The sequence below is a fragment of the Anabrus simplex genome, chromosome 4 (assembly GCF_040414725.1).
Source record: "Anabrus simplex isolate iqAnaSimp1 chromosome 4, ASM4041472v1, whole genome shotgun sequence".
NCBI lineage: Eukaryota > Metazoa > Arthropoda > Insecta > Orthoptera > Tettigoniidae > Anabrus > Anabrus simplex.
The window spans coordinates 435,173,284-435,189,502 of NC_090268.1; the positions used below are offsets into that span (position 1 = coordinate 435,173,284).

The following is a 16,219-nucleotide window of genomic DNA, read 5'->3' on the forward strand; positions in this document are numbered from 1 at the left end:
AAAGAATAAAATACCCCATTTTCACAGCTGTGCTTCCAAGTAACCCTAAAAATGAGAAAATCGTTAGAACTGAAGAGAATATATTATGTATATTCTTCTTCTTCTTTTCTAACGTTTTTCCCACATCTGTGGGTTCGCGGGTGCGAACTGTGTCTCACATGTGGATTTGGCTCTGTTTTACGGCCGGATGCCCTTTCTGATGCCAACCCTATATGGAGGGATGTAATCACTATTGGGTGTTTCTGTGGTGGTTGGTAGCGTGGTGTGTTGTTTGAATATGAAGAGGAAAGTGCAGGGACACACAAACACCCGGTCGCCGAGCCAGAAGAATTACTCAGAGGCGATTAAAATCCCCGACCCGGCTGGGAATCGAACCCGGGACCCTTGAACCGAAGGCCTCAACGCTGGCCATTCAGCCAATGAGTCGGACAGAATATATATATATTACGTATATTACATGTTTAAGTTGTCAACGTCAATGCCACTGAAGCTTACGGTTATGTTTCCCGGCTTTTCTCTTTGTAGCGAGCTGTCAGCTTGCATTCGGGAGATAGTGAGTTCGAACCACACTGTTGGCAGCCCTGAAGATGGTTTTCCGTGGTTTCCCATTTTCACATCAGGCAAATCCTGGGGTTGTACCTTAATTAAGGCCACGGCCGCTTTATTCCCACTCCTAGCCCTTTGTTATCCCATCGTCGCCATAAAACCTGTCTGTGTTGGTGCAACGTAAAGCAACTTGTTGAAAAAAGAAATCACTTGATGGAATTTGTCTCAACGAGGAAAATTATAACTACAAACAGATGATGGTGGGAGATTGTTCGTCTAGCGGTTAAAGCGAGGATCATGTAACCCGCATAATGGTTATGACGTCAGATTTGCATAAATATTAGGGAAATGGCCTACCAGAACCCCTAAAATGTGTGTAATTCGGCTACTTAACTGTAGAACGGGCTAGATGACAAGTTTCCCTAGTAATCATAGACCAGTAACCCTGAGCCATTTGGTAAGCAACCCGCAAGGCCAGCAAACGCCACGTAGTTCGGAACGAAATTGTACATGGAGAAACAAACAGAATGTGAGAGTAGAAATTGAACCAAAGGAATGAACTGAACAATCAAATTCAGGACTGTGTGAATTCTTGTCAATGAGCCAAGGAAAATGTATCGATTGATATCGTGTGGCCTCTGGAAAGGCTTGTTGCAGGTCTGTATATTCGAGGTCCAACAACAACCTACGCGAAGAAGGGAGAGCGTGAAATCCGGTGTCGGCACATAGCCTATTCCTGTCGAATAACACCGCCGGCCTCTTACCCGGTTCGGTTTCAATTTCCGCCCAGGTCAGGGATTTTTACCTGGATCTGGGGGCTGGTTCGAGGTTCACTCAGCCTACGTGAGTGGTGGTGATTATTGTTTTAAGAGGAAGTACAACTAGGCAACCATCCTCTATATAACGCTAATCAGAGGGAAAAATAGAACGGATCCGACACTTCGAGAAATGAAGATATCGGCAAAATGAAGACAAGGGCCACGAAGGGCGTGAAAATGAAAGACTCCCTAGCCCTCGAAAACCTAATAGCGTCGGGGTCGGAAAAGAACAAGAGTTGACCAAGAGAGGTCGGATAGGATAGATGAAAGTGAGGAGCCTGGCACAAGTAAGTGGAAGCAATTCCAGGACTCAGCTAAGGGCCCCGTGGTCGCCAATCCACGCTCCAAAATTCAGAGCCTCTGGGGCCCTTTTAGTCGCCTCTTACGACAGGCAGGGGATACCGTGGGTGTTATTCTACCGCCCCCACCCACAGGGGGTTCAGCCTACGTGATTACAATTGAGGAGCTATCAGACGGTGAGATGGCGGCCCCGGTCTAGAAAGCCAAGAATAACGGCCGAAAGGATTCGTCGTGCTGACCACAGGACCATACGTCTTCGCGCTGAGCAACGGTCGCTTGGTAACCCATGGCATTTCGGGGTTGTTGCGTCATGTCGTTTGGTTTGTTGAATAACACAAAGGGGTCTGCTCAAGGCTTAACTTCGCCATCCGACGGACGAATCACTACCAAAGCGTTAAATGCCCTCACTCCATATCAACACTGCCGTGAGGCTTTTGGCACGCAACCTCGCGATTCGAAATTGTATACCACCACCTTTCCTAACCTGCGACGAACCTTCTCATTGTGATTTATCTTTTGCACCAACAGGACTCGAACAGGCTAACCACCGTGTCAGACCTTACAGACATGACACCAGCGATCATGGTCACCAGACAGATGGAAGATGTATTGGTTTTAATAACTGTAGTGGCCCGGATTACATACCTCCGTCCTTTAAGTGTGTGTAGGCGCCACATTCCACTTCCTGCGTGTTTCCTGGCCGTACTGAGTCATCGTTTTCTCGGAGAGCCCTCTGGAATACGTATATGAGTATTAAGATGATTAACAGTTGTTATGTGTGGTCTTCCGCTGACGTTTCCTGCCTTCCTGGAGAAGAACTTCAATCCTGACGGACATGTCTAGCATGAGAACAGAATTTTGACTGCTGTCGTGGAGCCACAGCTTTGCAGGTAGTGAAGATCGCTAGATTTCGTCGCTTTCCACTCTCCGATAATCAGGGAGTATTTATAAATTATTTACAGTATTTTTAACAGAGTCCTCCATACTACTGTAGTTTTCAGTTCAGTGGGCCCTGGGTTAACTCTCCGCCGGGTCGGGAGTTTTAACGGAGTGTGGCTCATTTCTCTATCTGGAGAACTGTTTGCTTGGGTTCGCCTTAATACACATCTGTTCATCTTCGTACAACACGCAACATTAGTCATCACATGAAAAACACGCAATAGTAAATATATTCCTCCAAATAATTGCCGTTAGAAAGGGCATGCGTCCGTAAAACTAGGCCAAATTCGTACGAAGTACCGGCTCAAGAAAAACGAAGACAAAGCTGGGAAGAGTATTTTTTATATATAAAACGTTGGCCTCCACTTCAGTTGATGAGAAGAAATTTGACCAGAAGAAGGGCTTGATAGGACATATCTTCAGCAATGATATTGTTATTTTATCTGAAACTGCAGAAGATCTGGAGAAATTGCTTAATTGTATGGACAGAGTCTTGGGTAAGGTGTACAAGATGAAAATAAATAAGTCCAAAAACAAAAGTAATGGAGTGCAGTCGAACGAAGTCAGGTGATGCAAGTAACATTCGATTAGGAAATGAAGTCTTAAAGGAAGTAGATGGATATTGTTCCTTGGGTAATAAAATAACTAACGATGGCAGAAGTAAGGAGGATATAAAATGCACACTAGCATAAACATGGAAGGCCTTTCTTATGAAAAGAAATCTGCTCACTTCGAACACTGATATAGGAATTAGAAAGATGTTTTTAAAGACTTTCATATGGAGCGTGGCATTGTATGGACGTGAAACATGGACGATAACTAGCTCAGAAAGAAAGAAACCAGAAGCTTTTGAAATGTGGTGTTACGGAAGAATGCTGAAGGTGAGATGGATAGATCGAATTACGAAAGAAGAGATACTTAATCGAATTAGTGACAGGAGATCGTTGTGGCTGATTTTGACGATAAAAAGAGATAGAATGGTAGGACACATCTTAAGACACCCAGGACTTGTTCAATTGGCTTTTGAGGGAAACGTAGTGGGTATGAAAGGTAGGGCTAGACGAAGGTATAAATATGACAAGCAGATTAGAGCAGGTGTAGGATGCAGCAGTTATGTAGAAATGAAAATGTTAGCACAGGATAAGGTAGCATGGAGAGCTACATCATACTAGTCTATGGACTGATGACTCAAACAACATCTTCTGACATTCAGGACTTATTCAGTTAGCTTTTGAAGGAACTGTAGTGGGAAAGAACGGTAGGAGTATACGAAGTAATGAATATGACAAACAGAGTGCAGTAGATGTGAGAGGTAGTAGTTAGCCTACGTAAAAATGAGGAGGTTAGCAGGTGATAGGATGGCGTGGAAAGCTGCATCACATTGACTGATATCCAGAGTCGGGATTTTTAGGCAGTAATAGGTTAGAATGAAAATTTACTAAAGCGAGTAACAATTGTACTCTAGTCTGCACAATGGTTATGCTACACTGAGTGACCAAAAGTCACGGGAAGACACTGAATGTGATGTTAATAACGAGGTGCTCCTCCGCGAGCAGCAATACAGCGACTCTACAAGGTGTTGGAGTCGTTCTCGAGGGATCTGGAGCCACGCACCTTGCACTGCTACCCACATTGGTCTTGTGTAGTTGGTGCGGTGTTCATGGAGCGTACGCCAGCATCGACAGCATCCCATAAATGCATGGACGATCAAGATAGAGGGATCTGGAGGGCCAATCCATGATCTTAACTTCACTGGAGTGCTCCTCCAACCACCTGCGTGCCACCACAGAGCGGTGACATGGCGCATTGTCCTGTTGAAGCATAGCATTTCCATCAGGGTGCTCTACGGCCAACAAGGGCTGCAGATAGTATGAAAGAATGTCCTCATAACGTGCACCTGTCAGCGCTCCCTGCAACCGGACAATGGGATCTAATTGCGACCATGGGAACGCCGCCCTCCGGCTGGACACAACCTTGTTCACACGCAGGATCTATAGATTCATGGGGGATACGCCACACTCTCACCCGCCCATCAGCTTCATATAAATACCGGGATTCATCGGACCATACCACTGTTCCATGCCCCATTACCGATGTTCGCGGGTCCATGCACGCCGTTGAGCTCTGTGTTGAGATATCAGCAAAGGGACACGAGTTGGTCGTCGGCTCGTGAAGCCTATGCGGTGCAGCTGCCTCCTTACAGTCCTGGTAGAAATGGTTTCCTGACTCCCAACATTCAACTGGGTGGTGATCTGACATACAGTAGCCCGTCAAGCACGCGGTAGGGTTCTGCGGAGGCGACGTGATGTCCGTTGGTTAAACACCTATTGTCTTCCCTTGCGGCGGTTTACGTGGGTGGTAACATTCTCTCTGCAATATTGAAGATCCACTTTCGACACTGTTGACCTCAGAAACCCGAATTCGCGTGTAATCTCCGCAATGCTATGGCCCACGAGCCGATGATCATCACACGTTCAAAGTCGGTTAACTCACGACGTGTTGCCATCGTCATGACAGATTGCTCAGGGGCACCTCTTCCTCTTACTTTTGGCAACACATTGTATTTCCACCAGGTGTATCGAGAAATTTATAGCAAACGTTGTGGTGGGGTCGGGAGCCTGGGACAAAAAAAGAAAAACATGTTCGCACTCGCACATTTACCTCGCTACGCGGGAAAGCAGAGAATCATGGATTTTGGATATTTTGGGCTTACAAGACGAGAGAGGGAGTAGAGATTCTTTGGTTATTCCCCTCTTCATAGCCGTTGACGACATGCAGGGGGGTACAGATAATGCATACTTTCACACCACCCACTGGGGAGATAAAGTGTTTGGATAAATCGCAAAAGGAAAAGAATGGTAAGAGTTACAAAATTATGAGAAAATGAAAGACATTGGTTATGTTATGAATATTGCATAAATATAGGGGTAAGACCCATCAGACACCCTAAAAGTTATGTTGTTATTGCTACATCACGGTGCGAGCCTCGCGACACTTCCTATTCCTATCGTAAATATACTATTATTATTATTATTATTATTATTATTATTATTATTATTATTATTTTTATTATTATTATCCATGTGGTATAGACGTACATATATCATGCCTGTCTTTTACTCCACGACCCTCAGTTTCTTCCGGGGAAGTTCAATGATTTCAATTTTGGATTGAGGAGTAGAATTGTGTTCAACTGATAAGACTGTTAGGACGGCGAGTCTGCAATAGAGTAACATTACATTACTATGGAAAATGGCTGCAAATGTTTTGTGATTCGAGTGTTGCTGTGTGTGAGGGGTACTTTTTAAATAAAAATGCTATTTGTTCGGGGCGTCGACCTATGTAGATCTTTTGCTCCTACTGGCACCATATGTGAGGAAATTGCATGTATTATGTAATGGAGGAAGTGTAATGTGTTGAATGTGAGGAAAGGAATGTTAAGGCGGACACAAGCACCCAGTCTCCAGGCCAGCGGAATTAATCATTACAATCTAAAACCCCTGACCCGGCCGGGAATCGAACCCGGGGCCGCCGGTGACAGACGTACACCGCGGGACCGGACTGAGGGGTACTTTACTCCTTGTTCGCACGTAAACAGTATCTCTGCTTGATTCTGATATGAACAACGGACCATTGCACTTCACTCACTTCACTACGATCATACAAAAGTCAATCTGCAACATGAAAACTCACAGCGTTGTTATGGGCAATGATGTCATGCATAGCAGTGCCAGTTTTTTGGAATTGGCTTTTACGTCGCACCAACGCAGATAGGTCTTATGGCGATGATGGGACATGAAATGCCTAGGAGTAGTGGGAAGGTAGTAGCCGTTGTCTTAATTAAGGTACAGCATTTGCCTGGTGTGAAAATAGAAAACCACCAAAAATATCTTCAGGGATTCGAACCCACTATATCCCGGATGCAAGTTTAGGAGCTGCGCGCCCCTAACCGCACGGCCAGCTCGGTGCGGTGCAGTGGCAGCTAACATGACAAATGTTTATTTGCGGACATAAGTTGATATGAACATTTTTGTTTATTTTTCTCTCAGTAATCACCTTCTGAAGTTTGTCCGTATGGTTTAAGTTCACCATGAATTTTCATACAGGCTCTTGCTCTTATCCCAGGAATTATTCCCCTCCCGATGCTTTTTTACAAATGCTTATGCACACCTTGTATATATACAAGATTACATACTACATAATATTTTAGCTTCCATTATAAACGATACAGAAGTATTAAAACCCCAATATCTTGATATATTAATGCACTATACGTGCTAATAACATACATTAGGTTTGTAGATGGTAAATTCTGTTCATGTTGCCAAAATCTCGTTTTCGGTAGGCCTATATTTAATATACCAGGTGGCTCAGGACGCTCCACTCGATGGAAGAGTTGCATGTATGAAACAAAAACTAATACTGTTCGGCGAAGTACGTATGTAGAAGGCATACGTCTGTTTGGAGCTTCTGTTGCATTCCGACCAGACTGTCCAGATTAAAAATAATGTCTGTGTATTCACCGCTGCTGATCACACTAGCTACTGCCGAGATGCAGACAGCAAATATAGTGCGGCTGTAGCATACACCAGCCTAAAACTATGCGGTCGAAAACGATGTTTACTAATGCAAGGGGTGCATTCGACCGCCAGCGCTGAGTAACATGCTGCGAGTGTGACTCTGTTTCTTATCTCTTCATATTCTGACGTAACCTGCCCGCTGGCAGTAAAGTAGTTCCCCTGTTAAAATCAGTTGGTAGACACCCCACACATCACTTATGCATGCGGGACATTTATAAGTAGAAAGTACGGCGTCCGTGAGCCACCTGGTATATATTTTATATGATTTTAACAAAGAACTCTCGGTAAATGAGGCGTAGGGAGTCAAGTAAAAAAGTTGTTTCTGCCGAGTATTAGTAGGACCCTGAATACATATGACGTCAAAATAATGTCTTAATAAAAGTTGAAATTTGAAATTTGTATCTCAGGTAGTATATACTGACGTAGGGCTTTGCTGACATAAATTACAGTATTTTCCTGTGTGGAAATTTCTCTTCTTGTACGGTACAACGTTTTCACACAACTTACACATGCGTACTATCTGAAGGATGGTACAGCGGGTCGTATAAGCCAGGGAGCAAATGAGGCTACTGCCTACCTCACATTTCAAACCACCGAGCTCGATAGCTGCAGTCGCTTAAGTGCGGCCAGTATCCAGTAATCGGGAGATCGTGGGTTCGAGCCCACCTGTCGGCAGCCCTGAAGATGGTTTTCCGTGGTTTCCAATTTTTACACCAGGAAAATGCTGGGGCTGTATCTTAATTAAGACCACGGTCGCTTCCTTCCCACTTTTAGCCCTTCCTTACCCCATCGTCGCCATAAGACCTATCTGGGTCGATGCGACGTAAAGCAAATAGCAAAAAAAAAAAAAAACAAAAAAAAACATCGTAATCTACTTCAAGTTTCCTTCTCGGACAGAGCATTCACTAAATTGAAAACAATATAAGAACTGTGGACACACTCCTAGCTGCCATAAAGTTAAGTACAAACACCCTTCATGACGTACATGGTATGCGGAAGGTCATTCTACATCATTATCATCAGCTAACTGATCCGAGTTGTCAGCAATTAATTATAACTTTACCATTTTAATACAGCCATTAGATTTAGGATTTATTAATAGATCATTCACCGAAGTGTCGTTCAAATCTGTCTGGTCCAATCCAAATAGTTCGATGGTTAGGATAGCCTTGCCCTCTCTACGGTTGTGTAGGGAGAGTCACATAATGTAAGGGTTTAAAAGATGTATCCCAAATATCTACGTTCTTTTGCATTGTAATTTACTACTGCATGACAGTACAGTCTCAGGGGCCAGGACGGTACATCATTGTAACTCTGACACTTGATAATTCCACGTTATAAAAGTTTGAATACGTTCGCTTCTCGGTGATTTATTTATCGACAAAGTGTTTGCAAACAAGTCTCATAATTCTTCTCTCATATAGTGCAATCTGGCCGCGCCTGGGCCTGGGTTCGGCTCTATTAGATAGCAATCTCGACTCAGCCATTATCTCGTCTACAGGACGTCTGCTCCTATTAATCATCTATGAGGGCTCTCTCCGGCAGGGGCGGCGCCACACATTAACACGGCATGTTTTAACGACGGAGTTGGGAGGTAAGATAAGAAACACTTCCTGTGTGTTGAAGTTATGACTTGTGACATAGTAGTAATTAGCCTCTTCGATTTAATAGTGGAGAAATTATACCTGATATGCGGCTCTTTAGCTGTGTGGTCATCGTCGATGTTTTCGGTTCAGACAGTCTCAGGTTCGATTCCTGATCCGGAGACTAAGTGTTTGTGTTTCTCCTAATACACTCCTCAACATTTACACACAAAACACCATACTACTTACCATCACATAGACGTATTAATGAGTAGGGCAGAGTGGTACAATTTCGAAGTACAATTCCGATGAAATCCACTACATTTCGTTCCTCATTGTTGATACCGATTGAGTGTGACCGACTTTGAAAACACTGAATCAGCTCCTCTGTGTGTGTGAAAAATACCACAATTTTTCTATTAGTTCGCAAGAAATTGCTTATTTTCCATCGCAATTTTGATTGTATTTCACGTTGTTTTAAGGTTGAAATTGTTTTAGCTAAGCTCTGGGACCTTTCCTTGAACTGTAAAGCGCTATTTGTAATAACGCTATAGGTCTATGAACCTCAAGCTGGGCGTATGATACTGTCGGAACTATATCTTACTTTTCGTTGTAACTAAGTTATGGATCCTTTTTTGAAGTAATGCGGTACATTTTCGATCGGATGGAATGGTACAATTTCGATGATAGATATTTGAATTTTTCTCCTGATGATGCCGCGCAGAAGGTGAGAGTAAAAAGTTTATATGAAATGGGCAATTATGCAGATTAATTGATCTTCAGGCATGTGGTTTTCGAAGAAATAACAGTACTGTCTAAAATTGCTGAGACTCCTTGACACACTGAGCTCAAAATGCTCTTCATCCTGCCACCAAATGCAATGAACGACTACAGTCCAGTACTAACTCAATCCAGCCATTATGGAAAACGCTGCAACTTCAAGAGCCGTATTACCCGTCGGTTCTATGAAACAAATATTACCGTCACCTGAAAGGTATTCACACCAAGAAAGACCAAAGGTAACATCATCCATATAAGATCATATCAGCATTTCCAAACTGGTAAGTTAAAAAAAAGTCTTTTCAGGAATGACTTAAGAGAAACCATAAATCAGAAGAAAACTGGCATGGCAAGCAAAACAAACCTTCAAGCTGATAAACCTCAACAAAAGCATTCGAAAAACAACCAGTGTGGATTTTGTGATCTGGACTGTAACTGTGATAAAGCTGTTCAAAACGGACCGCGGAATCAATGCCAGAACTGCAATACACGATAAAATAGAATACGTATTAGTGTAAAGGAAAGAGATACTTTGTGTGCGTAAAATATGTGAAATGAAAATTGTACAACCAGTGATAGACAGGCTATTTCGTATAATTTTTATATAAGGAGGCCTTATTTAAATACTTTTATCAATACTGCGTGCCATTTCTAAGATGGTTATTTCATTGTAAATTTTAGAAAATGTTGATAGCACTGTAAATAAACTGTGAGTGTACGATTAATTAAGTTTTGATCAAAAATGTACCAACTTACTCCACTGTAATACATCTGGGACAAAAAGAAAACAAGAGGATAACGTGGGGGTTGGATATAATTACTAGTAGGTTTAAATATAATATTAAATGTATCAATACATAAATTGTTGTATTGTAATGTCGTTATCGTTGTTTACTTAATTTAATTATTAAATGGCATGTGAATTTAATGATAAAATTAAATAATTAATTAATTCATTTATGATGTAATTCACTCCCAAGTTGGTGTTTATCCGTGACTGGGAGAGAGGACTTCTTTTCATGCATGCAGCAATTCACACCATTCATTCATTCATTCATTCATTCATTCATTCATTCATTCATTCATTCAGTCAGTCAGTCAGTCAGTCAGTCAGTCAGTCAGTCAGTAATTCATCCAGAATGGAATGTTCTCTCCTTAGCTGCTGGTTTCGCCGCGTTAGGCTGATAGCATTCATTCAATTCATTTAATTCATTCTTTAATTCATTCAATCAATCAATCACTCATTCATTAATGAATGCTCTCTTTCCAGTTGGTGGCTATTCTTGGTGGATGAGAAGAGTGTGTATTAATTATTCATTCGGTTCATTCATAATGTATGTTGTAATTGTAGGATAGCTATTAAGACTTGTGACAAAAGTTTATATAACAATGTTAAAATCTAGGACAAAAATATATACATTTAAATAATACAATTTAGAAATTGGATTGAAATAATTAATAAGTTTAATTGTAATGTTTAATGTAGTAATACATAAGAAAATAATCCCAGTATCAGTGATCCGGAACTAGTGGAAGGGAGTATTCTACACAGTTCAAAAAATTAGGGGAACATGTTTTTGAACGTATGCCATGCTCGGCAAAACAATATCTCACACCCAGGTATATTACCAACTAAACCTTTATTCTTTACCGTTGAAGTATACAAAAGAACATCGATGGATTCGCGTTCCTTTTCAGAACACATACGGAAATGTCCAAATAGGGGCGAAAACAAAGTGATAACAATCCTCCAGCGTGGATTTTTATCACAGTTTGAGAGCTTCAGTATGGTGTATGTCCTCCACGAGCATTTATCACAGTTTGGCACCTACGTGGCATGCTCTGTATAAGTCTACGGAAGTCACGTTGCGGTATCAGGGCCCATTCTTCAATGAGAGCCTCTTCGAAGTCTTGGAGAGTCTGTGGTGGAACAGGACGCTCACGAACACTTCTGTCAAGCCTATCCCACACATGCTCGATGAGATTAAGGTCGGAATCACTGCTGGCCATTCCATCTCTTGAATGTCCAGTTCTCGCGCGTTACATGAGCCCTGGCACTGTCGTGCACGAGTACGAATTCAGGGCCAACACCGTATGCAGCAACCAGCACATGCTGTAGCAGTATCTGCTCGATGTAGCCCGCAGCGGTAAGGTTACCACGGACGACGACAAGATCCGTACGGTCATCAACACTGTTGCCACCCCACATCATCACAGAACCTTGCCAGATTCGGTCGCCTTCCTGGACAACATTTGGCATGTACTGCTCACCACGGCATCTCCATTACACGTTGACGTCCATCACGCTGTGTCAGGGGAACACAGGTCTCCATTGGCGAAGTTGCAAGTTACAGGCAAACAGAAGGCGAGCTGCGTGATGTTGCTGCGTTAAACGGGGCACTCGAACAGAACGCCTGGGTCATAAGGACACTTCTCTTAACTTGTTCCTTACTGTCTGGTCAGACACCGTGACTCCAGTGACGATTCTGAGGTCTTGTTGCAGTTCTCTGGCAGTTGCGGAACGACGCTGCAACGCACAGATGGTCAGATATCGGTCATCCTGTGGGGTTGTCATACGTCCACGACCTTGTCCAACTCTCCTTGTGAACTGGCCTGTCTCATTGTAGCGATTCCACAAGCGTTGAATAACTGACTGAGAGATATCCATCCACAGCAACACGACGAAAAGACCCTCCTTCCTCCGTGTTCACATGACAGCAGTAGTCTGTGTACCTCACAACGACACATGGACGCACTGCTATTCGCTTTGTTTTGAGGGGTTACCTGACCATTTAATGCATGGCTACGCCTACAGATGGAGTATAAGTTCGATTTGACATACCCTGAGTAGCGTGTTGTACGACCATTGGAACCCCATCTACCAAATTAACGTTCACATACCAGGCGTTACAAAACTTGTTCCCCTAAATTTTTGAACTGTGTATTACGTTCTACCGCCGTATATTACATCCCTCTACATATTGTTGGGGCAAGGAAGGGAATAAGATCATAAAACAGGGCCAAGTCCACACGCTAGACATAGTTCGCCCCCACGACCTCACAGGTGTGGTGAAAGCGGCGTAATGAGAATTAAGAAGGAAAGTAAAGAATGTTAAAACTTTTAATCCGTTCATTCTGAAGTGTAATTTTAGTTATTAATGCTAATGGCAGGTACCATAATAAAGGTGTTACATGTTTCAGATCTCTTGAACGACGACATATCGGATGATGCGAAGTGCGCCCTCAAGATCTACAGGAGGCACGGGTTCTCTGCCTGGTACGGTTGGAAGAACAAGTGTAACGGGAAGCCACTGCCTGACCTCTCCAAGTGCTAGATCTTCACCCATTTTAAACAACTAGTGGAGTTAAAATGAGTAACATGTACGTAAATGAATAGGTGATTTAAACAAAACGAAAATCAAGAATTATAATCTGAATAATCAATAATTTAGAATATGTTTATAAGATCTGTTTGATTCCTTAACATATATTTATTAAGGAAGACATGGAAGCATATAATAGACTTGTATAAAATGTCACCATTTTTGCTAGACAGGGATAAAAATTTCATGACTTACAAAAATGTGTGAAATTAATTAAGAATGTTTCATCATTATATTTAAATAAACAATACATTCAGGTTATATTTATCAACTGAAACCTGTATATCGCAATAATATGTTGACTTATATTGTTAATCAACTCAGAAAATGATTCACATTTGTGTTAGTAATAAAGTGTGCTGAGAAATTGAAGGAAAAAATGTGTTTTTATGAAATAAACATCATTTTCAGTCCATTTCTGTCTGTGTTATCGCAGTCATAGACTCTCTTCGAGGATCTTCGAATTTCCTCTTCGCTGAAAATGGAAGGATGAAACTTCGCAGGGGAGGGATTTGAACGCGGAGCTCCGAGCTGACAGCATCGCGCCATAGCAAGTGGCTACGGTGACACGAGCTGAAAGTCACGGTGTCTTTCCTTTGATGATGATTTCTCGGCAAGGCTCTCAAACCGGTCTCAAGCCATGTACAGATTTAGCAACATCGCCTCGCAAAGCGCATTCAATTTCTTCCGCGATAAAATCACAACAGTTCGAGTTATCGAATTACTGCTTTCAAATTATTTATCAGTACGACCAACCCTCTAACGCTGATGAACACGTTTCACGTTCTTCCTAGCACCCTGTTTAATAAAACCAAAGCAAAGCGTCTCAATAATTTGTAAATAAGGAATTTAATAACTGATTTCTTGTTTAGATTAGGATTCAATCAATCAATCAATCAATCAATCAATCAATCAATCAATCAATCAATCAATCAATGAACAGAAAGCAATCGGGACAGCCATTTCGTATTTGTGACCTCATGTTCGAGCAAGCAAGTGTTCTTTATTGGAGTTTCACCAAAAATCATCACTCGAGTTAACTCTAATACACATTCAACTCGAGCTAAATGAGTTAAAATATTTGACTCGTCACATCACATCACAATGATTGCTGGACGAGTTGGTCGTGCGGTCCGGGATGCGCAGCTATTAGCTTGCATTCGGAAGATAGTGGTTTCGAATCCGACCCTCGGCAGCGCTGAAGATGGTTTTCCGTTGTTTTCCATCTCCACACCAGGCAAATGCTGATATTGTACCTTAATTAAGGCTACATCCGATACCTACCCAGTCCTAGTAATTTACAATCCCTCCGTCGCTGACAACCTTAGATGTAAGAAAATATTTCCACGTAATCGATACCTTTCTTTTATTTTCCCTTTGGCAATTTATAAAATCATTAAGAATAACAGGACATGTTTCCATCGCTTTGTGATCATCGTCAGCTTCATACACAAAAGCTTAGATAAAAATCATAAAGCAATCACATAGTTAAATCTTTGTTAACTTTAAAACTAATGTTAGCAAAGGATGTATGGGTTGGAGGGGGGAGTGTGGGGAGAGGTAGTGTGCGACGGGGGGAACGGGGACGGTTGTTACATGGACGTTAATTTTTTTTTGCTAGGGGCTTTACGTCGCACCGACACAGATAGGTCTTATGGCGACGATGGGAGAGGAATTGCCTAGGAGTTGGAAGGAAGCGGCCGTGGCCTTAATTAAGGTACAGCCCCAGCATTTGCCTGGTATAAAATGGGAAACCACGGAAAACCATCTTCATGGCTGCCGACAGTGGGATTCGAACCCCCTATCTCCCGGATGCAAGCTCACAGCCGCGCGCCTCTACGCGCAAGGCCAACTCGCCCGGTGACGTTAAATTTAAAATGAATTAAGAATACTACAGTACCTATGAACGAAAATATCTTTGATATCGTTTTAAGTCCCGAAGGCTTAATAAAATCACTTGTTGTTTAAGAAACTAAAAAAATTGGCGTTGTGATCCTGAAGAAGAAATGTTTTCTGCTGAAATGTGTTTCTTCATTACCTGACTTCTAGTTTTGTTCCTCGTCACTTTGTACTGTGCTAAAAATGTTGTTCCTCTTGTTTATCCTTTTCTAAGTGGAAAGGGTGTATCCGCTGTTGGTTGGTTGTTTCCAAATGATTTATCTGTAAAAATATATCGATAATATTGTTTCTGCAGTGAAGGCCTCCATAAACAGGAACATCAGACTGTCTAAAGATACTCGTATATTTACTCATCATAGTTCGGATAATATTTTGTCTTGCGGTAAGGAAACACTACCAAGCACGTGGTTCTGGGATTTGTGTCATGTAGCTAACAGCTTGCATTCAGGAGATAGTGGTTTCGAACTCCATTGTCGGCAGCCCTGAAGATGGTTTTGTGTGGTTTCCCATTTTCACACCAGGCTGCGGCATTTCCTTCCCACTCCTAGCCCTTTCCAGTCGCATCGCCATGAAATGTGTCGGTGCGACGCAAAGCAGATTGAAAATAAAGAAGAAATAACATACTAACATAGAATTTCTTGTGTTTCTCCCAAAAATAAGCAAGGTTGTAGATTTACGTGACTGTTATCAGGATCTTAGCGACGGAACCTTCGGTTTTGCATAGAATCCTAACCATTCACTTACAAGTCTTCAGAATCCAGCATGGAATGTTCGGTATTCAATCCACTGACGCCTTGCTGGGAAGCCAGTGGTGATCACACCCTCCCTGTATGCCGGGTGTCAACTAACAGTTATGACTTGCCCTCCTTACAAAAGTAGTTATTTCCAAGGCTTGTGCACTTGTGTTTGATGTGGCACAAAGATGTGGACATCTCATACATTTAATAAATGGAATGACAGTACAAAGAAAGAGAAGCACTTGAAAGGAACGAGCTGTTATCTGCAGTGTGCATGCGTCCTCAACGTTAAGCTCTGCATCTCAATTGCTAATTCACTACATCCGACGGCCATAAATAACTTTCGATAAGGCAGGTATTGTATACTGAGAGAAATAACGGTACTCCAAGATAGTGACGCGGGGAAGAATAGTGGTCAACTGAACCGTTCTCGACCAAGCTAGGTTGCATCTATTTATTCTCTATTATCTGTCTCAGACGAAATGTGAAAACCGCTCTGGATGGAGACATCTTGTCAAGGTTGCAACAAGGAAATGATGGAGTTATGAGGTCACGACGCTCAGTAATGAGCACAACGACTAATGATGATGATCTGTCTCAGAGTATTTCGGACTCAACCTAACCACGTACTGTACGTATAATGGTCGTGAAAAT

The 16,219-nt window shown here is 42.3% G+C and overlaps 2 protein-coding genes and 1 pseudogene across 4 annotated transcripts in view; 2 read left to right on the forward strand and 1 right to left on the reverse strand.

The window, feature by feature from the left end:
- Positions 1-13,057, forward strand: part of LOC136872069 (lysozyme) — a 170,659-nt gene extending 157,602 nt beyond the window's left edge. For both annotated transcript variants that reach the window (XM_067145932.2, XM_067145931.2), the window contains exon 5: positions 12,748-13,057. In XM_067145932.2, coding sequence (XP_067002033.2) covers positions 12,748-12,881 — 134 coding nt within the window. In that variant the 3' untranslated portion in view covers positions 12,882-13,057. The remainder of the gene's footprint in view (positions 1-12,747) is intronic.
- LOC136872067 (leucine-rich repeat-containing protein 15) overlaps positions 1-16,219 on the reverse strand; it is a 444,903-nt gene that overhangs the window by 268,361 nt on the left and 160,323 nt on the right. The gene's annotated exons all lie outside the window — the stretch shown is intronic.
- On the forward strand, positions 3,085-3,775 carry LOC137500448 (uncharacterized; annotated as a pseudogene).